General features: G+C 49.9%; 2 protein-coding genes across 7 annotated transcripts in view; both read left to right on the forward strand.

Annotated features, from left to right (window-relative positions):
• The window catches only part of TTC13 (tetratricopeptide repeat domain 13), a 59,194-nt gene extending 52,178 nt beyond the window's left edge, over positions 1-7,016 (forward strand). For all 5 annotated transcript variants that reach the window (XM_087828967.1, XM_087828968.1, XM_087828969.1 and 2 more), the window contains 5 exons: positions 2,378-2,513; positions 3,364-3,443; positions 4,211-4,289; positions 4,432-4,511; positions 6,141-7,016. In XM_087828967.1, the coding sequence (XP_087685093.1) occupies positions 2,378-2,513; positions 3,364-3,443; positions 4,211-4,289; positions 4,432-4,511; positions 6,141-6,255 (490 nt within the window). In that variant the 3' untranslated portion in view covers positions 6,256-7,016. The remainder of the gene's footprint in view (positions 1-2,377; positions 2,514-3,363; positions 3,444-4,210; positions 4,290-4,431; positions 4,512-6,140) is intronic.
• A 10,878-nt stretch (positions 7,017-17,894) lies between these two features.
• Positions 17,895-22,360, forward strand: part of C21H1orf198 (chromosome 21 C1orf198 homolog) — a 28,470-nt gene continuing 24,004 nt past the window's right edge. For both annotated transcript variants that reach the window (XM_087828868.1, XM_087828869.1), the window contains exon 1: positions 17,895-18,238. In XM_087828868.1, the coding sequence (XP_087684994.1) occupies positions 17,906-18,238 (333 nt within the window). In that variant the 5' untranslated portion in view covers positions 17,895-17,905. The remainder of the gene's footprint in view (positions 18,239-22,360) is intronic.

Raw genomic sequence — 22,360 nt, forward strand, 5'->3', positions numbered from 1 at the left:
GGGTGCAGGAAGGGCACCTGTGCTGTTGCCTGGAGGTTCTGCAGACAGTATTAGTCCAGCAGATAAACTTCTGACTCTGCTAAATCTAACCATTTTCTGGATATTAAATATAATGTCTAATGTGGTTTGTGGAAAATACTCTTACGGGTTCTTGAAGTTCATTATGGAAGGTTTTCACTAATGAAATGAGAAAGATGAGAGTTTGGCAAATTGAAGGCCACTGTAAGTTATTAGAATACAGGTTTTAATGTATTAGGGAGCACTGTGGTCTCAGTGCACAAATTCAGTATACTCAGCTGAGCAAGTTACACGTACTGTTTTGCAGTGTTTCTTTACTACCCTCATCACTTTATAAGATTTCCCATGTCCTGTGCTTCTCAGTATTTTTAATAATTGCATAGTATTTCATTTTATGGAGGTTGTAGTTCCTCCCACTAACTTTTTTGTTATTGACCATTTATGGTGTATCCCATTTTTTCACCCTATAAATAGCCCCGCAGGGAACATTTTTATTAACTATATCTAAAATCCACCCTTCATCTGGGAGCCTCCAGGTCCCTTGAATTTGGGGTGGATTTACCTCAAGCCTCCGCACACATTCCCCCAGCCCCGCCCACACTCCTCAGCCTGCGAGGCCGAGGTTACTGCCAGCTCAGCGGTGGGGCTGACTGCTGTCCTCTGGCCCCTTCTTGCCTCCTGGGCTCTGACTATTTCACCTGCTCTTACTCTTAAACCGCAGGAGCGCTTGTCAGGTTTGATGACAAGACTTACACACGCCTTCACAAGCAAACAGCCGTGTAGCAGCTCCCAGATTTTGTGACTTCCACATCCTTGAGGTCTGGATCTCTACCCCAGGCCACCTACTTATCAAAGTACTTTCCCAGTAAAGGTCATTCTCCCCCAAAAAGGAATTCCAGGGTTTGCTATTATTATAAAAGTGTTTCCCACCTTTTCACCCACCAGTGGTATAGATACAGATACAGATATCCTCAGGTTACATTCCCAGGCAGAAATGGAATTACTGAGACCACATGAAATTCCTTCCCCCCAAATGCAGCATCTTTCCTCACTGTCACCCCATCCTTGCCTTGCTGGTTCAGGGCCTCTAACCCCTCACATAGACTCGGGCTGGTATGTTGGCTTCCCGTCTCCTAGTGGCTTCCCAGTGCCCCATCCGTGTACCTAAGGCTCCACTCCACTGGGTGTTCCCCTGGCTCTAGAAATTAACCCCCCCATCCGGTCCATACATTGCGTTGCCTGTTGATGCCAAAACCTGCTCCCCTGCCAGGCATTTGAGGCCTTTCATAATGTGGCCTCGACTGATATTTCCAGCTTTACCTGAAGCATGTCCTGTTGGAACCTGGCCTGCTGATTCAGCTGACTGCTTGCTCCCCGAGGTCACCTCCCACCTCCTATCCTGAGCCTCTGTCACTCCCATTTTGACCTTTAAGACCCAAGTTTAGGCCGCTTCTTTCAAGAAGCATTTCCTGGGCTCTCACATCTTCTACATAGATCTGATCTCCCTCTTTTTTTTCTTCTTTTTTAATCCTCACCCCAGGATAGTTTTTCTGTTGCTTTTCAGAGATAATGGGAGGGAGGGAGAGAGAAACATCGATGGGAGAGAGACACATCGATTGGTTGCATACCGCACGAGTCCCAGCCGGGGCCGGGGATCAAGCCTGCAGCCGAGGTACATGCCTTTGGCCGGAATCAAATCTGGGACCCTTCAGTCCGTGGGCTGATGCTCTAACCGCTGAGCAAACTGGCCAGGGCTGATTTCTCTCTTTTGAGAAGGATGAACTGTGCTGTCGTCTGAGCACAGTCTCCTAATAGTTCGTGCCTTGTTTCTACCTCCCTCAAAAGGCAGCAGCTGTGCTGTGTTCCTTCTAGCATCTGAGGACCACGTTCAGCGTTTCTGTTACTGGCATTGTGCAATAAATACCTGTGGCATCAAATTTACACCCTCCCCATACCTCGCATAGAGTTGCTCATGCAGCAGAGGCTTAAAAAAAGGAAAAGGGAACTGGAGTCCCAGAACGTTCTGCACTCAGTTCTGGGCCCTGATCCCCAATCTAACAGGGTGGCTGCCTGATAAATGTTTTCTGAGGGTTTACATACATTCTTTGCTGTGTGTAGTTGTGTCCTCCTGTGTTAGTGAAGTTCATATAATACATGTGGTTAGACTGAGCCAACCACCATATTTTGTGAAAAAGTTGCACCTTTGTTACCCATATCTCATCTGTGTGGTTAGAAATGCAGGGGCCGTTCTCTGCGTGGCCTGTGCCACATTGCATGCCATTTGCTTCCCTTTTTACTTTCTTTGTCTGGCTCTGGATTGTATAACACATGCCTTTGACACACATTCTTTTATTTCTAGGATTGGCAATATACTGTTTTCTGTGGAAACTCAAACCACAGAAGAAAGAACACAGTCATATCACGCGGAAATAGACGCACTGTACAGAGATCTGACAGCAAAGGGGAAAGTTCTCACCCTGTCATCGGAATTCGGGGTAGGTGTTCGCCTCCCTTTTGTCCGTGTTTCCTGCAATTCTCGGTCAACTCCCCAAGGCCTGTACCCTTTCATTGGGATTATACATTTTATGCTTGAAATCAGCTTTAATGGATCTACAAAAATTTTTTAATATTCTTATTGAAACAGTTCCCGTATTTAGTAACAGTAATTGGAGAGGGGGAAATAAATTTATTATTACTCTGTTACCACAAATTTGGACTTTGCCATGATTTAAATGAAAAATTTGGTCCATAATGAAAATGGCCTTTTCTGGTTCATGACCTCGTCCCTCCATTGCCCACCCCTACTCAAGGGGCTTCCTTGGAGGCAGAATCCGGCCTGTCACCTTCGTGGCTGCAGTCATCACTGGGCCGAGAGCCTGGTTACTCCACATTCTGGAATGGGTGCCCGTGGCCCCAGGAAGGCACTTTATTTCTCTTGCATTTAATCAGTTAATTCATATAATTGAGCATATAAGTTTTTATACATATTTATCACCTAAATCTCTGTGCACAGGGGGGCTTACTGGAATATTTTGAGGTAGGGAGGCTTGTAGAAAGCATAATTGATATTAATGAGTGCTTTGTTTTACTTTAATCTCAATATATATTTTGACATTGCAAACGGCATTAAAGAAGACTGAGATTTTCATGTTTATCAAAAAAGTTTACAGTTTTAAAAAACAGCTGGGAACACACTGCTCTGATCTGGACTGTGTGAGCCCTTTTCATTAGCGGAGTGGATGAGAAGAGCATCGAGTACCCAGAAGGGTGAGGGCAGATTCCCATGGGCTCTGTGTCCTGTCATCTGGTGTCTTAAGTTCATGGACATGTGTCTTTTTTTTCTAGGAGGCTGATGCTGTTTGCAACTTAATCTTATCCTTAGTTTATTACTTTTATAATTTAATGCCACTCTCCCGAGGATCCAGGTGAGTGCTGTCCTACAATTTAAAAGCTTTTACATTGAAAAACATGTTCTTTTTTTGCTTGCACTTCCTGGAAGAGGCAGCGCACCTGCTGGGGCCTCTGTGAGGTCTTCCCTGGCAGGTGAGCCCCAGGAACGACTTGTGTCCTTTGGGGCCTGCCTACTGCGTGTGGACCTGTCTCTCGTCCCTGTCAGAGGCCAGAGTTATCTCGTTCTGGGGCGCCGGCCCAGGGGCACACTCGGGTGTAACAGATGTTAGAATCAAGAGCGAGTCTGTTATGTGCCAGGAAGGAAACTGATACAACATATCAGTTTTCAAACCTGTCTGGTAGCACATCCCGGAGGAGACTGTTCCTGTAAAATGTAAACTTTTCTTTCAAGGCTGAAGTTTTTAATGCTTAAGGGACAGGATTAATCTGTTGGTATTTACAAAGTATATTGTAGATATGCATTTTTAAGCCAAGCCACATGGGGTTGTTAAAAATATAAACAGACATATTTTCTAATTCATTATTTCACAAGAATCAAAAAACTAAGTGGAAAGAAATGTCCTAATAGAAGCACTTTTTTCCTCCAAAAAAGAATATTCTTACCCTTAAGTTACTAAATCAGTAAAATACTTTTTTAGTGGTCAATTAGTAAATACTTTTTAAACCAAATGAAAGTAATCTTATGTTTCCTGTCCAAGGAATTCTTAAAAGAATGACAGTGCCACCTTTTATGATGGGAAATCCACGGTGAGCTCAGTAACTGTATTCTTCCTTTAAACAGTGTGATAGCTTACTCCGTGATCGTGGGGGCGCTGATGGCAAGCGGAAAGGAAGTAGCAGGGAAAATTCCCAAAGGCAAGGTACGTGGATCTGGCAGGGGAGATGGTTGGTTGTGTTTAAACCCAGCCTATGGTTGTGTTAAGACACACGAGTTGAAGAGATGTCAAAGTGAGCCTCTCTGCCCCATACTCACTCACACCCCTAAATGTCTGTCTTTCTCAGTTGGTTGACTTTGAAGCTATGACAGCCCCTGGTTCAGAGGCCTTCAGCAAAATAGCCAAAAGCTGGATGAACTTGAGAAGGTCAGTACTCGATGGGGGTCAGCAAAAGGATGTTGCAGCTGAAGAGGGAGGAGGGACTGCCTGTCACTTTGGAGCTACTGAGAAACGAGTTGACTCATCTCCTTGAGTTACTTTATCCAGTGAATTTAAAGGGTAAAGGGTTTTGCTGTTGTAGATGATCCCTTCAAGGGTGCGTGTACGGGTGAAAACAAGTAATGAATGAAAGTAAAGAAACCTGCCCTGGCCAGTGTGGCTCGGTTGGTTGGGCGCCCTCCCAGGCACTAAGAGGCCGCTGGTTCGATTCCCGGTCAGGGCACATACTGGGGGTTTGGGCTTAATTCCCAGCAGGGGGCGTGGAGGAGGCAGCTGATAGATGTTTCTCTCTCTTTCTAAAAAGCAAAAAAAATCTTTTTAAAAAACTAGTTTGTGAAAGAAAGTTACAAATGTCTTATTTATGTAATCAGACACTCCTTTCTCTTAGCTAATTTACCTTTATCCCCAACTCTTAGTGCAGCATTCAGGAGTGAATCTGAAAGCTGTGAGCTGAGCCCATTGCAGACTTATTCCCAGCGGTAGCACGTTGCCTGTTCAGCTGCATTTTTCCTGCTCTCTAGATTCTGAGCAGGTGGACTTGGTTCTAATTTAGGTGACAGATGCGTGTAAGTCAGTGAGCAGTAACCCAAAATTATCCGACGCTCACTGTGCTCAGCCGACTCTGATCTCCTGGCTCTGGCTTCCAGAAGCAGCACAGAGGAAGGGGCGCATGAACTCAGGGTGAAGCTAAGCTCATGGCTGTTCCAGTGGTTAGCAAAGAATAAACAGATTCACTATGTAACCATATTTATTCCTGCCCCTTCCTCGTGTTTTTTCCACTAGAACCACCACGGCGTTGCCTTCCATGTTTATTTGACAGAGGAACCACTCTAAAATTGCCAGGCATTTTATAGCCTGTAAGACAGAGAAGTTCTTGTCTGTAGCACACTCCATTCAGTCATTAGCGTCCCATTAGCTTTGTCATACAATCGTTAACAGCTACCCCCTTTTCCCGTATATTCCTGTTTCAGGTTTACTATTTCTCACATGTTATAGTAAAGTGGCCTTGAGATCAGAGCCCTTCTGCTTCTTACCTGACTTTACAGTGTTCACCTTTCAGCAGTTCCTTAAGGAAGGAATACCACCCTCCTTACACTGCACAGGAACCGTTTACACGGTACTTTGACGCGTGTTATCTCACACTGTGCTCATGGTAACTCCGCGCGTTAGTGCTGCTCCTGTTGCTCCAGGTAAGGGGCATGACCTGGAAGTGACTAAAGCCAGTGAGGCAGCACCTGAAACCTGCGTCTTCTGATTCCAGGTCCAGTGTGCTCACCCGTGGGACACATGTGCATAACAGTTGTGTGTAGATCAGTTTAATTTTTTCCCAAAGACTCTGGTTGAACTTCTGAGCAGCTCCAACATGAGCCGTCTGACACCTCAGTCCATTGCTTGGAAGGATCTGCCTGCCCATGGCCCCTCCTCTTTTCTGTAGTGATTGTCTGACATTATGTGTATGGGGTGTTGGAGAGTGAATATTTAATAGGAATAAATATAACATAAGCTTTGCCTTTTTGTAAAACTATGTTCACATCCCTTCTTTTTGTTCTTTTTTAGTATTTCACCTTCTTACAAGACTCTTCCGTCAGTATCGGAAACGTTCCCGACGTTAAGAGCCATGATCGAGGTGCTAAACACGGACTCCTCTCCACGCTGTCTTAAGAAACTCTAGTCCCGCTGTGGTATTTATACAAGTAAAGGGCCGGACCTCTTGCTTCTTAAGTTATTTTTTAAAATGTGGAATTATAAAGAAATTAGGTCCTTTATTACTTTTGATACCAATTTTTGATAGGAATTGAATACTTGAAATCATTTACTTTTTGAACCATAACAGAAATCATGAAAGAGGATTTTGCGGGGGGAAAGCTCTAAGGTCTGGGAGGGGGGGCGTGTGGATTAGCCAGTGGCCTGCATACAGCTCCCTCCTCACAGCAAAAAAGTTTACTTCGAAAACCAAAAATTAATAATGAAAAGGAACAAAACCAATAACAGAACAGGGTTATTTCCATTCCTTTAAAGACCTGCATTTTTTCCCATGACTCTTTTTATGCACATTGGGATTGGGCACCTGTTTCCAGCTTGCATGGCCTTCGTGAGTGGGTTCCCGCTGCCTGAACTGGGGGGGTTCGTGGCCATCAGCATGTGCCGCGAGCTCGTAGCCAGGACACTGTTTTAAACGATGCAGACAGTATTTGCCAGTGACCCAAACACTGAATTATTGATCCATGTTTTTTTTTTCTCTTTGTTGGAAAAAATAAACAGGGGTGATTTCTCTAAGTCACTGGTTTTAGACACTGGATTATGTATGTTTTCATTTTGTGAACTAGTTTCACTTTCAGGTATAAGAACATTCAGGAACTTACTGATTATTTTTTTCAGACAGGGTAAATGACCACGAGAAAATGGGTTCATTAAACTATTGCCATTTCCAAATCGTCTGCATTTTTCTTTGTTAGAGTGTTAAACCAGTCACTGCTGTCTGCTGTTAGTTTTTGTGTTGGAGACATGCACAGCTTGCCTCATGGGATCTGTGTTCCTGGGGGATGTAATAACACTGGACATTAGCCAATTATCTGCAAGGCTTGGCAGAAAACTTGCCCTTTCGACAAATGTCATTCTGGGTACTGACATGGGCTTCAAAACAGCCACCAACATGTGGCTCATGCTCTCATCTCTTTGATGACCAGGGAAGGAGAAGGCGAGAATGATCTAAATCGTCGGGCTCACCTCATTTTGCATACAGAGTTCACATCCACAGCTCAGTTTTCTCCTGAGACTAACGTGCTCATGAAAGACAAGAGTCACTATTTTCATTTGCAGGTGAGGTACCTGGGGCTCTGGGAAGTCAGTGATCTCCAAGGTCGCCTGGCTGCGGAAGCCAGGGTGCTAGGATGCCACCTGGTCCACTCTGGTCCTCTCTGACCCAGGGCCTGCCCTGCCCACCCGTCTGGGGGGCCAGAGGTTTCATTCTCAGGCTCTTCTCAAAACTCAGAGAAAACTTGGCGCCGTACCATGCAGAACCTTCTGTGCCTGTTACATTCCTTTGCCCTCTCAAGCTCTGACCCAGCGGGTCTGTCCACTGAAGACCTTGAACCACAGAGGAGCTGCCTCCCATTGCTCTGCAGCATCGCAAAGCAAGACAGGTGCTGAAGTTAGAGAAAGTGGAAAGGAACGGGTTTTGTTTTTTAACTTTTTCCTCTTTTTACTTACTATCTCAAAGTCAGATCCTTCCATCTTATCGAGGACTTTTCCTCACTTTATTACCAACTTTTTAAGATTTTTAAATCATGAGATACCCATTTATGAATTACCGACGTGGTTGAAATAAATTAGCTTCCTTTTCTAAAAGGTCACAATATGTCCAAACCCCAGAATTAGAGTATATTTTTCTTGAAACTTAGTTTACCAACTCCAAATTACTACATTTTAATTTTTATTTAAATAGTCCAGTTTCTCCTCATGCAAGTAATGTAATTATCATGTAATTATCCTATTAGAAATACCGAAATGCTTAGTTCTATGATTGCAACAATGAACTTGGACACCTCATCCCGAGGTCAGTCTTGGAGTCGATGTTGCAGGTGCATGTAGGCAGGAGAAGAAAGTGGGGAGTGCTTCTGCCACCCATGGGGACACCAGAATGTCCTCAAGTACGTGGCAGAGGACCCTGCGAGGTTCCACAGTTGGGTAACCCCTGAGGCTGCTCTAGAGCTGAGGAAGGTCCGTGAAAGGCTGCAGAGTTTCCAGTCAGGAGACCTGGTTCCAAAACCAGCCCCGCCACCTCCCATGAAGCAGTCACGGTCCCCTGGCCTTAACTTACCTGGAAACTGAAATTGTGAAACCACACAATCCAGTGTTTCTTCCAGCTCTAAAATTTGTATTTGTTGCGTAGCGAGCCAACTACAAATTCTTAAATCATCTCTAATTAGCCAATTTAAAAAACTCTTTCAGAGAGAAATCAGAGCCAATTTAAAATTGTTTCTCCTTTTAATGTGCATCTGGCTTAACTACCAAGGCTTTTACACTGACAAGGACCTTTCTCAAACGGCCTCTGCAATTTGAATCCCATGTGGCAGATGCAGGGGAACCAGCCACGGAAAAACTGGCCGGCAGAATGATAGTTCGGTCCGACTTTCCTCACCCCAGGCTGTGTTGGGCATACGGGCCAGAAATAATGTCACAGTCGAAACTTTGCTCCTCCCCCCCCCCCCTTTTCCTCGGAGAAGACAAGCAAAACTCGGCACTCTTAGGAAAGCCTTTCAAGTCCCCTGCTCTGTCTTTCACTCAGGAGTTAGAGGCAAAGCTTATGGCTCTGACTCATTGCCTCCTGTGCTGGGACCAGCCTGGAGAAAAGAGCTTTCTCCTGGCAGAGCTGCCTCCTGCTGGGAGAGCTGTTATCTGCTTTGTCCAGGGTTTCTTCCCGCTTGGTCTCTCCCTCCCTCTCTATCTCTGTGTCTATCTCTCTCTGGATCACTCCCTCCCTCCCGTCCCATTTTAACATCTCTAGTGTTTACTGGCCGTTAGTATTTTATTTCTGAACTGCCTTCATGATCTTTGGCTGTTACTTTTGATTTATTAAGAAGTATTTGAAACACACAGAGTGTAGAAATGATACGCAAACACCTAGGTGACCCCACCTGGCTTAAGAAAACATCAGCAATGCAATGGAAGCTCTCCACGTACTCCCCCCAATCTCATAGCAGCCCATGTGTCCCCAAGAGGTAACCTTGACCCAAAGGCTTGAAGTCATGTGGCCCATCTCTTTGTTTTTACTGCACATAAGCTTCTCAACTATTTCTTTTTGCTTATGGCTAGATCTGTGGCCATTTGCACCATTAGAGAACAGATCCTGTAGGTATTTTCAGTTATGAATCCCTTCTCCCTCCTCTCTCGGTGTTGCAGGTGGCTGTCCAACACAAGGAAGAGAAGGTGGGCCACCGAGCACTGCTTACAAAAGCGTGTCTGTCTCTAGCTCACTCATGCATCCCATCCATCCCACCCGCAAGTGTTTATGGAGCGTCCACCGTAAGTGCCTGGCACTGAGCTAAGTGCTGGGGAACAAAACTGAAAAAGACGCAGTCTGTGCCCACTCATAGCCGAGTCCAGGAGATAGACAAGTAAACGATGACAGTAGCTCAGCATAGTTGAGCATTTACATTTGCCAGCACTGTGCTAGGCACCTCCTTGTAGCCAGTCTCTCAGTTAATCCTGTGAGACACGTGGAGTGGGAAATAAAATGGAGAAAACAGGAGACCTACCTAAGATCACACGGCCAGCAGAGAGCGGAGCTGGGATTTGAACCGTGGAGTCTGATCCAGAGCGGCTGTCTGGAGGAAATCGGTAATTACGGTCAAGGGAGAGAAGGGCTGCGAGAGGGCGAGGGCACCAGGCACGGGCATCTGACGAGTGTCTTTGAAAGTGCCTTGGTTAGGGAGGCTCAGCGAGACGCCCTGCAGGGCACAGGGAGCTCTTCTCTCAGGTGCAGACACATGATTCAGGCGGTGCCCTGACAGACTTCTAGTCCCAATTTATTTTCATTAATTTGGGATTGGAGCATTTTAAATAAGCTAGTTTTAAGGCCCGGGAAAAGCATCCCCCAACTTGCTAACTTTGGGCAGTAGAGAGGTTCCCTACTTGTTGTAAATGGGGCAGTTCTTGCAGGGTGTCACTTGGCAGATACCCTAGAGGCTAATGAACTGCAGAGGAGCTTTTAAAAGGATGTGATCCATGTATCCATGCCTCTATTTCTATTTTGCTCATCAGTTTATTTTAGTTGGGTTAACCAAAAAACGTATAGATAACACATAGACACAGACACAGTGTGGCGATAGCCAGAGGGAAAGGGTGGAGGGGGGTATAGGTGGAGGAGGGCAAAGGGAGGAAATGGCGATGGAATGAGACTTTGTGTGGGGCAATGCAGTGTGCAGACGATGTTTTATTGAGTTGTACATTTGAAACCTGTTTGGTTTTATGAACCAATTCACCCCAATAAATTCAACTTTTCAAAAAAGGAGCCCTTGCTGGTGTGGCTCAGTGGTAGAGCGTTGGCCTGCGCTCTGGAGGGTCATAGGTTCGATTCCTGGTCAAAGGCACAGACCTGGATTGCAGGTTTGATCCCCAGCCCCGGTCAGGGTATGGCAGGAGGCAACCAGTCGGTGTGTCTCTCTCACATCAATGTTTATCTCTCTCCTTTCTCCCCCTTCTCTCTCTCCTTCCACTCTCTCTAAAAAGCAATGGAAAAAATATCCTCGGGTGAAGATTAAGAAAAGAACTCTAAAAAAGGAACATAATGAGCGGCCTGGGTCGGAAGGCCCAGCCAGACCCTTATTAAATATCCGAGGCTCCTTCCCTTCTCTTTCCTTCCTTTGCCTGTAAAGTCAGAGAGCCTGGCGACTACACAAACAGCTGGTTAGAAATCACGAGAAGCAAGATGGCAGGTTAATAAAAGAGAAAACCCTGGAAGGTCTGAGCATGGGGACTCGTGAAAAGCGGGTGGTAACATCTGTAGCCCAGACCGCGGGTGTGGCCACCAAATGCCCAGATGCTCTGCGGAAATGGCCTGGGCGTTCTTGTTTCCCTGGAGGGACCTTGGACCGTAAAGGAGAATTAACACTCAGTGCTAACCCAAGCTTAGCGACAGCAACAGACCCCTGGGTCTTCTGCCTCTGCAAATGGGCTTGAACCACTGCAATTTACAGGAACAGTTCTGTTTTAAATTAGTCTGGAAAATTACCCCAGCCTCAGCCGCTGAAAGGAAAATTCCACTCTACTCCGGGTCCTGGGCCTACACACGTCAACCGTGACGACAGATTGCACCCCGTAAATGCAAGCCCAGGCTCTGCTGATACCTTGCAAGTGCGTACGCCTGCCTCGACCCTTTGGTGGCTCTGATATCAAATGCGGACCTGTTTCCTAGCAAGAGCTCCATGCAGTAAAGAGCCTCTGCACCCACACTCAAGAAACTCCCAGTGTAGATGTGGCTTCTCTGGAGGAAAGCTTTGTAGTACGTATCAAATTCCTTAAAAATGTTTATCGTATGTAGAACCTTTTGGGTAACAAGAAGTAAAAACCTATAGAAGCTAACTCAGGCAAAGGGGGGTTTCCTACGAAGACTATACTACCGTCTGACAAACCATCTCTACAAAAGTCCAACAACAGTAAATCAAAATTGTTTTCTTCCAGGATGGGAAGAAATTGTGCCCTCTTTTGCCCAGAACCACATAATGTTTGCATTTAGAAGCCATGGGGGGGGGGGGGGGGCGTGTATTTTTAAATACTTCTATAAAAGACAAACAAGGAAGAATGGAAACTGTGGGGGAGGAAAAAGGTGTTTTTCTCTACTCATATGAGTTCTTGGCTGAGCCCCACCTCCTGTAATAAAAGACAGATAACCAAGAGGAAAACAAGTTGATTAACATGTAAATCTCACATATACAGGGAGATACCCGGGGGAAAATGAGGAACTCTCTGAGGTGGCTTAGACTCTGGCTTAAATACCACCTTCAGCTAAAAACAGAAGAAAGGTTTGTAGGAGAAAAGTGATGGCTGGCTACCAGGAAAAGCACAGTATACCAGGGTAAGATTTGTTATGCAAAGTTAAGTCCCTGCCTTCTCCTGTTGATAAGGATCCGAAGTTGTCCAGGGGCTGCGATAACAAGAGTACCACAGACTGGGCGACTTAAACAGCAAACCTTCATTGCTCACAGCTCTGGAAACTGGGGAGCCCAAGTCTAAGGTGCTGGCGGATCCAAATACCATCACACTGGGGAGCAGGGATTCCGCTTATGGATTTGGAGGCCAGAACACGCAAGTATAATGTCAGATATGTCAGGTGAAGGGAAAAAAACAATGAATTGCTTCTAGAGTTGTTTATATTTTTCTAGAGGACTGAAAATCTCAGAGGCTTTACTAAATGTAAAAGTTCAGGCAGGTAGAAGATTTTTGTTGGTCTTTTAGCATTTTTCCCAGAGCAGTTAAGCCGGTTATCTTTGCTACTCAAAGAATGATATCCATTACCCCAGCTGGTGTGGCTCAGCTGCTAGGGCGTCGTCCCAGACACCAAAATGTAGTCGGTTCAATTCCCGTTCAGGGCATATGCTGGGGCTTCGGGCTTGATCCCTGGTAGGAGGCAGCCAATCGATGTTTCTCTCTCTCTCCCTCTCCCTCTCTCAAATCAATCAAAAAAAAAAAAAATTATATATATATATATATATATATATATATATATATAAATGACATCGGTGGACAGAAGGGCCCAACCTTGTGGGTCCCATGGCTATGCCCAGAGAAGATGATTCTGTCCCTTAGACACAGAGAGCCTCGCACTTGCCTGGACTTGGACACAGACCATGGTTGTCTCAGTGAAAGTTCTCCCTACAACCGGAAAAATAACCCAACCCCTCAAAATAGCAAAGCACATTTTCTGCCAACAGTACATCTGTAAAACCGTCTTGCCTTGCCCTTTCTCGTCTCTGTCATGAGCACTGCCCTCCCATCACACCGTGCTCCGGCTGGTCTGCCCAGTAGGCCAGGCTCCCTCTCGTCCATCACCCCCCTCCCTGGGTGTGGGAGCGGAGAGCAGAGCGCAGCCCGGGCAGCATCTGGGGTAACCAGCCCCGGATGCAGGAAGGAGTCAGCGTCCTCAGGGAGCCCGCCTGCAGCCGAGCAGAAAGCGTCTGGAGGACGCTGGCTTCATCCACCGGCAGACTCCCCGGCCGCATCACCAAGAGGTGGCCCTCCCCAGACTGTCGTCTGCCTGCCACAGCGCCTGGGATTTCGCCATTAGTTCAGCACCCGGCTGGCAAAGTGTTAGAGCTGGTGGCCCGGCTCTGAGAGGCGGGGCTGGAACACTTGCCCGGGTGGTTTTCCATTATTTCAAGGGCCTCTCCGTGGGAGCCGGGCTCCCTGATCTTCCACGAAGAAGAGAGCACCCTGAAATAACCATTCAAACACCAAGGGGCCTTGCACACGCAGGGCCAGGCGGGCGTGAAGTCAGAGAGGGAGGGTCTTCCCCAGGTGCCACTTCTCTCACTTGACACACTACCCTAGGAGGTTGGTGTAGTCACCTCCATTTTTTAAAAAATATCTTTATAGATTTCAGAGAGAGGAAGGGAGAGAGAGAGAGAGAAAACATCAGTGATGAGAGTCATTGATCGGCTGCCTCCTGCACGCCCCCGACTGGGGATTGAGCCTGCAACCCGGGCATGTGCCTTGACTGGGAATCGAACTGCCATCTCCTGGATCATAGGCTGATGCTCAACTGCTGAGCCACACCCAGCCGGGCAGTCAACCCCATTTTAAAGATGAAGAAATTGAGGCTCAGGTATTTAGCAGGAGCTTTGTGTGGGCGCTTCGGCCCAGTTCTGGGATGGGCAGGTGCATGGTGACAGCGCCCCACTTCAAGCGTACCCCACTCCTTTGCCTCTGGATTTTTCCGAAGCCGTTGAATCTGTCAGCCCCCAGGTTTCCAGAGGAGCTCCAGGGCAGCCTCCAGCCGTGGGGGATGGCCATGCTGTTTGTGACTCTCAGTAGGGTTTAAAAATCAGGCTGAGCTAGAGAGAGGAGCTCTAGGGCAGCGACTGTTAGCCAAGATGTCAGACGTGTGTGGAAGTGTTGGCCATCATTTTGGATATTCAGTTATTATACTGAAAACATTAGAGCCATGTTTCACCAACGAGTAACGGGAAGCTTTAATAAATTATAGCCATAAGCACCATTTATTACTAATAATCCAGTAACTGACCTTCCGCACATAAATTGATATTAGAGACTTAACAAAAGGCAAAGAAACCTCTGTTGCATGAATCTCAATTCCATCTCAGACTATGGGTGGTGGGGGATCACCTCCAGTGAATTTCTTCCTGTGATGCCTCAGTTATCTTAGCTGTAAAACAGGATTATAATGCAAACTCTGTAACATTCATTCATTCATTCATTCATTCATTCATTCATTTATTCATTCAACAGTCATTGAGCCCCTACTCTGAACCGGGCATTCTTGCTTCCAACAGCGCACAAGACAGATAAGGTCTCCCTGTTGTGGTGTCTACATTCTGGTGGGGACTCAAGAACACCTCCGAGAAAAATAACTGAAATGGCTCGTGCAGTTCGAAACACCAGAGACAGTTTAATCCTTACCAAAAGCACCTGTTGTGGTATCTCCCCAACTTCTCAGAAAAGCATTCAGGAAGCAACACCACCTTCCCGCAGAGCTGACCAGGCCTGGAATACCGATCGCCCATCCCCAACAGATCTGGTAAAAGGAACCCTGTGTTCTGCCATCTCACACCCCCTCTCCTGTTGCGCTTAAAGTGAAACGGCAAATGCCTCGATGACACGTTGATGGACACAGGACTGCTTTTCGGACCACCGCAAGGTTTTAAAACATGTCAGAGCCAGGGACCACGTGCTAGTCTCTTCATCCTGTGAACAGGGTCCACTGGTTAAATCAAATACACAAAGGACCAGGTAGGCTACCTCCACCCAAATCCTTGCTTAAGAAGATACTGTTACCCCAAAAATAAAAGGCCAGAGTGGGAGGTAGCAAGCATTGACTTGAGATCCAAAAGAACAGCTATCCGGGCAGCACTGGTTCAGGCAGAGCCCAAAGAGCGGTCCAGCTGGGAGGCCAAAGCACGGGGCTGTGTGAGAAAGGGAAGGGAAACAATCGCATCAATGGAAACAAGGCATCTCTACTGGTGCAGGTACGCTAATAACGACGGTAATTCTAAAGAATGTTTTAAACTTGCAGTCTGGTGGTAGTCGTCGTGATATTTGCTTGCTTGTTACGTTTGCAAACAGTTGTTTGGGATGCAGTGCTGCTTCAGGCCCCGTCCAAAGTTATTTTGTCCAGTTTTAACCTTCCAAAGGTTTGACTAGGACGTGCAGGCAGTTCCTATGGGATGGCATCTCCGACTCCGTTTTAAAATGGTTCTGTTTAAGCCCTAACCGGGTAGCTCAGTTGGTTAGAGCATCATCCCAACCAATGAATGCATAAATAAGTGGAACAACAAATCAGTGTTTCTCTCTCCCTTCCTCTCTCTAAAAGAAATAAATAAAATGGCTCTGTTTACAGTAACTTTTACAGTTCTTACACTGGAGCGGACTCACTATTTTACCTTATTACAAATTTGGAATTTATCTATTTTTACTTCTTCCCGGGAGTGCATGAATATGGACATTCATTTCCCCTCAATTTCAGCCAAGTTATCTGTTAGAGCCATTTAATTCCCTGAATGTCTTATAATCTGGAAGTCGTTTTCTTTCAGCTATCCCTTTATCTTCCAGATCATGGACTTTACATGCTTTGGCTGATGGCCTTGAATTATGTCCTATCATATTTCTATTATCACTTATCTGGCAATAAGTTATATTTGACCAGAAAAACTTAAGCGGGTTGTGTTTTTCTGAAAGCAACATTTGTTTTTTGCAGCTGCTTTAAAAACCACATGGGACCAAGTTTCTAATAGCACAGAACCTTTCCTGTGTGAATTTCAAGGCAAGTCCGAAGACGTTAATTCAATCTCAAAAAAACACGTTTAAATATCGCTCACTACTAAACAAGAATTCAGGGATAGAAATCAGTGGGACTCGGGTTAGTGTGCTGGACCTATATAGCAACTTGGCTAGAGAAAATTCCAAAAAGCTCCGCTCAGCCTGGTGGCTTCATACATAACCCTTCGCATACTGTGCGATCCAGGCTATTTTCTGGTGGTTTTCCCACTGCTTCAATATATCATGCTGATAACATTACTGATAACAGCGTCTTTTATTACAGAGCCTGTCACATTCATGACATTCCAAAAGTATTTTCTTAGATATTCTGGGCCAGAAGATGATAAGGCCATTTCACATTTAAAACAGAACTTGGCAAGTTATTGCTACGATTGTGTTCAGATTTACCCAAGGGCTCCTTTGGAGGCCAAGGAACAGGGGACGCGCAGTTCATTTGTTTTACGAGGTGATACTTAATTCTCGTCTGAGACCTGTTACAGTCTTGTTCCAATCAGCCCGATGGTACGGCGGACACGGGCTCTGTACAATTTTAATTTTTGCGGCCTGGGGCACAGTTCAAAATGACCAGCCTGGTCCCCGCTGCTGGGATGTCGCTTCTCTGCCTATGAAAACTTGCGGCTCCTCTTCAGTTTGTTTGCCAACATCTAGCTGCTGAGTTCTCCTGATTTCTGAGGTTCCAGAATCAGTCCTGTCGTTTCACGTACAGTATCAGGGACATCCAAGGCCACGCAGCGACCGGGGGCAGCCTCTCGCGCGGGGCAGAGCGCAGCGCGGGTGCGCGCCCCGCGGCCCGGCCTCCCCGCGGCGGGGAGCCGCGCGAGACCCCGGAGCTGCCTGTCGCTCCCGTCTCTCCGGGGGGAGCGGGCGCTCATTCTCTTCTCACCCCCGACACCAGCCCAGGCTCCCCAGGTCCGTCCCTTCGGCCGCCTCGCTGCCCACCGCTCCTGTGCCAGCTCAGGCGCCAGGACAATGGCCCAGCGTCGTGGGGCGGCCCTGAGGAAGGGAGCGCGCGGCCCGTCGGGAGGGACAGGGACAGGGACGGACAGGGGCAGGAACGGGGACGGAGACGGAGACAGGGGCAAGGGGCAGGGGCAGGGGCAGGGGCAGGCGGCGCGGTCCCCAGGTGCCCAGCTTTCGAGGGAGAAAAGTTTCCTTTGTCAGACAAGTGACCACGTGGCGCCATGGCCGCCTCCGCCGGCAGTGGGGTGAGGCCGCGGGGCGCGGACTCGGGGACGGGCCAGCCGCCTCCCGAGCTGGCCGAGGGGAGCCCCGAGAAGCGCGGCCACCGCGGGCACCCGCGAGGGCGGGTCCGGACGCCGCCGGGAGTCGCGGGGGGTGTAGCGAGGGGGGAGCGATGCGGGGGGCGGGGCTCCCGGGGGTGGGCGGGAGCGGGAGGCGGGGTTCCCAGAGTCCGGGTGCGGGAGGCGGTGGGTGGAGTGGGAGGCGAAGCTCCCCCGGGGGGAGGGGAGGGGCGGGGGGAGGTGGGGAGGCGGGAGGCGGGGTTCCCGGGGGTGGGTGGGGGAGCAGGAGGCGGGGTTCCCGGGGGTGGGTGGGGGAGCAGGAGGCGGGGTTCCAGGGGGTGGGTGCGGGGAGCAGGAGGCGGGGTTCCTGGGGCGGAGGCGCGGGAGGCGGGATCCTAGGGGGTTGGGGGTCGCGGGGGGCGGGGCTCTCGGGGTGGGGGAGCCGAGGGGCGGGGTTCCCGGGGTGAGGGGCGTAGGCCGGCGGGGTCCTAGGGGGCGGTGCTCGGGGCGGAAGGGCGCCGCGCGGGGCGGGGGCGCGGGCGGGGCGGGGCGCGCGGCCGGCGGGGCATGGCGTCCATGGCGGCGGCGATCGCGGCCTCGCGCTCGGCCGTCATGAGCGGGAACCGGCCGCTGGACGACCGGGAGCGGAAGCGCTTCACCTACTTCTCGTCGCTGAGCCCCATGGCCAGGAAGATCATGCAGGACAAGGAGAAGATCCGCGAGAAGTACGGGCCCGAGTGGGCGCGGCTGCCGCCCGCGCAGCAGGACGAGATCATCGACCGCTGCCTGGTGGGGCCGGGCGCCCCCGCGCCGCGCGCCCCCGGGGACCCCGAGGAGCTCGCGCGCTTCCCCGGCCTGCGCGGGCCCACGGGCCAGAAGGTGGTGCGCTTCGGGGACGAGGTAGGCGCGGGCCGGGCCCCCCGCCCCCCGAGTCCCCCGGCCCCCCGAGTCCCCCGGCCCCCCGAACCCCCCGCCCCCCGAATCCCGAGCCCCCCGAGCCCCGGGCCCCGGGCTCCTTGCCTGCGCGGAGCAGCCCCGCGGGGCGCGGTCGCGGGGGCGGGAGGGGCGTCCCGGAGCCGCGGTCGGGGTGGGGGCTCCCGGGACTTTGGGGAGAATCCGAGGGGAGGTCTTGGAAGACCCTCCGCGTGGACCGGCGCCGCTGGGCCGCGGGGGACCCAGAGACCCCCGAGCTGCAGGCGGCGAGGCCAGAAGCAGCGGCGGGGTTAAGCCAGACGGGGGGGGGGGGGGGGGGGGGGCCTTGTCCCCTCTGCCGCCGGGCGGTGGCCGCGCCTGACACCCCCCGGCCCGCGCGCAGCCCCGCCCGTGCCCGCCGAGGGGGGCGGCACTCGGCGGATTACGCGTGTTGTTTGGGGGGCGTAGAGTCGCCAGGCCGGATAGCGAGGAGGAAGAGCTGTCCCGCAGGATAAGGGGATGCTTCCTGAGTGGGCGCGAGCACAGGCTCGTTTTGGGGTGCGCATGGTCGCCCTGGGCCCCCCCGGGAGAACTAAGGGATGCGTTTCAGTGCGCTCCAGCAAGCACGGGTACGTGGAAGGGTGCGGCCGGGCCCCAGGCCCCGACCCGGGGAGACTTCCAGAGGGGTGGCCCCTGTGGAGGGAGAAACACCGAGAGGGACAGAAAAACTCGGGGACGACCCACCCGAGTCACAAGGGCCTGCGTCCTGTGCTGCTCAGAAACTTGGCCATTTCCGTGGAAATGGGTGTAACCAAAACCTGCCTGGTGCCATTAGATTTCGGGCTGTACTTCCTTGGCCTTTCAAACTCAAACTTTTGCGCTGAGGGGGCAAAGTCAAAAGGAGCAAGAGGTGTAAAAATGAAATCTTCACTCTGTTCTTTACTGCCTGCGGCTGCAGGGAGGAGCTGGGCTTGGAGAGGTTTTTCCAAGGAAGTTGTGGACTGTGGAAGGAATTCCAGTTAGGGATGGGGTACACATCTGATTTTTCAGGCTGGCGTGTGCCTGGTCACTGACTCATACAAAATGTTTGTGGTCATAAACCCACGTAGATGCGAGGGGACGTGTGAAGGATAGAAATGTGCCGCTGACACTGACTTCCATTCCGAAAGAATCAAAGGAAGAGTCTCCGTTAGGCTCGGAGCTCTGAAGGCTTTGCCAGGAAAAAGAGAGTGTGGCGAGCTGGAGAGATGGCCGTATAGGTTGGAAATGTATTCCTAGAGCTGAAACCTCTTCAGCGTGAAAATAAGCATCTCTCTAAAGACGTTTGCAGGGTTCGAGCTCAGATTGGGGAGATGAAAATGCAGGCAGCTCCTCTTGGGAAAGTCGTGAAGAAATAAATAGGAAGTAGACCTGTAAGTACTGTCCTTAGAAATGTTGGCGAGTGACAGTCAGCTTTCCCTGGCTCGGTGTCTAGCTGAGAACACCCACAGGCCTGCTCACCATCAGAAAGCTCTCGCCATATAAGGGCCCCGCCGCCGCTGATAAGATGTGGCCAAGTTCATTTAATGCTCTTAATCCTTAACGGTGCCAGACCGAGCTGTTTCTGAATTTGTATACTCAGTGTGATTTACCAACAGACGGAACCGTTCACTGTGCTACCCGTATGCCCTTCCAGACCAAACCAGCCCTGCCTTTCAGAACTGAACTCAGCCTTGCCACACGGGCTGAGGGCCCGTCTAATGCCTGTCACCAACCACAGCACAGATGGCAGAGAGACAGAGACAGTGCATTTGAGGGAGGTACATGGAACATTGCCTGCAGTGGCTGTGTGGTTTACTGGCACTGGGGAGTTTAAAATGCATCCCTGGACCTCTCAAAAGGTTGGCACCAAAGGGGAGTCAGTGGTCTCATGCCTAAGAGGAGGACCGTTTTCCGAGGAGGGCACAAAAGGTGATGGATAAGGGCAAGGTGGGGGGTGACCCCTGGGTAGGCTGCTGGACAGAGTGGCCCTCATAGGTGGCCCCAGGTTTGTACGAAAGGGCCTAAATCAGATTGACTAGGGCACTTGGTCCTTTCCCACTTGATCTGTCTTCTGTTGTGGTGTCAGGGGCCTCCACAGCCAACCACAGAATGGAGAATGCCCCCCCCCCGGCCCTCCCCAGTTCCTTACCAGCATGACCACCCTGGCATCCACAGACAGACCTCTGACAGATGGGTGCTCCGGGGCATCCACAGCTCTTGCTCTAGCCTGTGTGTGACCTTGGGAGATAAGCAAGGGTGGGGCTTGTTAATATTGGGGGAAAGACCACCCAGTTTGCTGGGTTCCCAGGACCTTTCCTAAGGCTATAATAGAGAGAGCCTGGGCTTTGTAGTCAGACTTGGGTTCGAATATTCTGCCTACCAGCATTTTGATGGTGGTAAATCACCAGCCTCTCTGAGCTTCAGTTTTCGCACCTCTAATGGGAAGAACATTAATAGGATGACAGTAGAGATAATGTATATGAAAGTATGGGCTTAAAAATGGTTGCTAGTGCTGATGGTAAGAATGTTAATATTATTAGCTAATCTCTCCATTTCCACCTGTGAAAGTCACTGACTATCATGAAATAAATAAATTCCTGCTGTTGCTAAGCCTCGCGTTGGCCGTGTGAGCGGTTGCTCGCTCTGGTGGGCTCGTATGATGTGCCTTGGGTCACATATTTGAAGCCTTGGTTTGTTCTGTCCGCAGTGTGATGTGGCCTGTCTCCCGATCCACAGTCACACCAGCCTCAGATTATGCCCCTCCAGCTACCCCGAGGACAAGGACATTGCCTGTTTCTTTGAATACCCCCTCCCCCATCATCAGTAACATTTTTGTGTTTCCCATGGCAGCATCTTAAGTGAGATTGTGCAAATATAGCTTCCAGATGTGACTGTCATCCAGTTATTCTTATGCACTGCAGGACCAGCAAGTAGAAAATTGATTGTATATTGATGGTCATAGCTCGTGGTGCCTGTGAACGTGGTCAGGGCTCAGTGCACACACTGAGGTTGCCTCTGGTGGCACCGCTCTGCGGAGGACAGTGCATCTGTGTGCTGTTATTTGCCTCGCTGCTATAAAGGGAGGAGACCAGGGCCCAGGCTGCCCTTGCCAGACAACGAGCCTGGGGCAGAGGGAGGCTGGCTGCCTTGGAGCATTGAAGCCGTGAGGAGACCTATCGGTTTTTCAGTTCCTACGTCCTTGGGAATCAATTGAGCAAATATTTCGGAAAGCCCATTATATTAGAAAGCAGAGGCATTCTAGCTTAGCCTTCCCATAATCCTCACCAGCTCCTTTAAAACGCCCCCACAGGAACATATGAGCTCAGTACAGCTGCAGGGCAAGGCCACCGGCCCCTCCTGCCCCCTCATCTCCCTTGTGCAGAGGATCTGCACATCTGTTGCTTCCATCTCGGCAAAAGAAGAGTTGCACGTGGAGTCCCACCCTGGAGTCCGCAGCCAGCAACGCACTGCCTCCCAGGGTGTGGTTCTCCCCCTCTGAAATGGGTGGCTCCTGAGGTTTCGCAGGTCGCAGGCCTGACCTGGAGGAGACGCAGGCACTGGTCAAGTATCTGGTAGAACATTAAGGCATGCTTGCAAATAGATGCTTTTAACAGTCTCACTTGACCTGCTCTTTGATTGCTGTGTCCTTCCTCCAGCACTGAAGTTGGGGTGTGGCTGACTTTGGAGATGAGAGGTTTGCATTGTAGAAGGGTTTAGAGATCACCCCAGCCTGCTTCTGCTGCTTCGTGTGTTCAAGTGGGGAGAAAGACCCGTGAATTTTTAGGAACGTTGCTCTCTGCTCCCTGCCCCCACTCCCAAACTTCTTGCCCCCGAAGTAGCAGGATCTGAGTACACTGGTGAGAGCTAGTTACAGGATTCTGAGCTCTGGCCACATTCTCGGTTCCATACTGGCCATAGCAGGTGACCCTGGGAATTTGGGCAGTTGGCGTGTGCACTTCTTATGGACCTACTTGTCTTTTCCAAGCTCCCTGTAGCGTAGGTGGTCTGGGCAGGATTGGGCCCCTGGTCTGGATTTGAGGCTCTGGAGCCTGACAGCTTAGCATCACCAGCTGCTGTCCTCCCCTCCTG

Source organism: Miniopterus natalensis, chromosome 21 (assembly GCF_054644295.1).
Source record: "Miniopterus natalensis isolate mMinNat1 chromosome 21, mMinNat1.hap1, whole genome shotgun sequence".
Taxonomy (NCBI): domain Eukaryota; kingdom Metazoa; phylum Chordata; class Mammalia; order Chiroptera; family Miniopteridae; genus Miniopterus; species Miniopterus natalensis.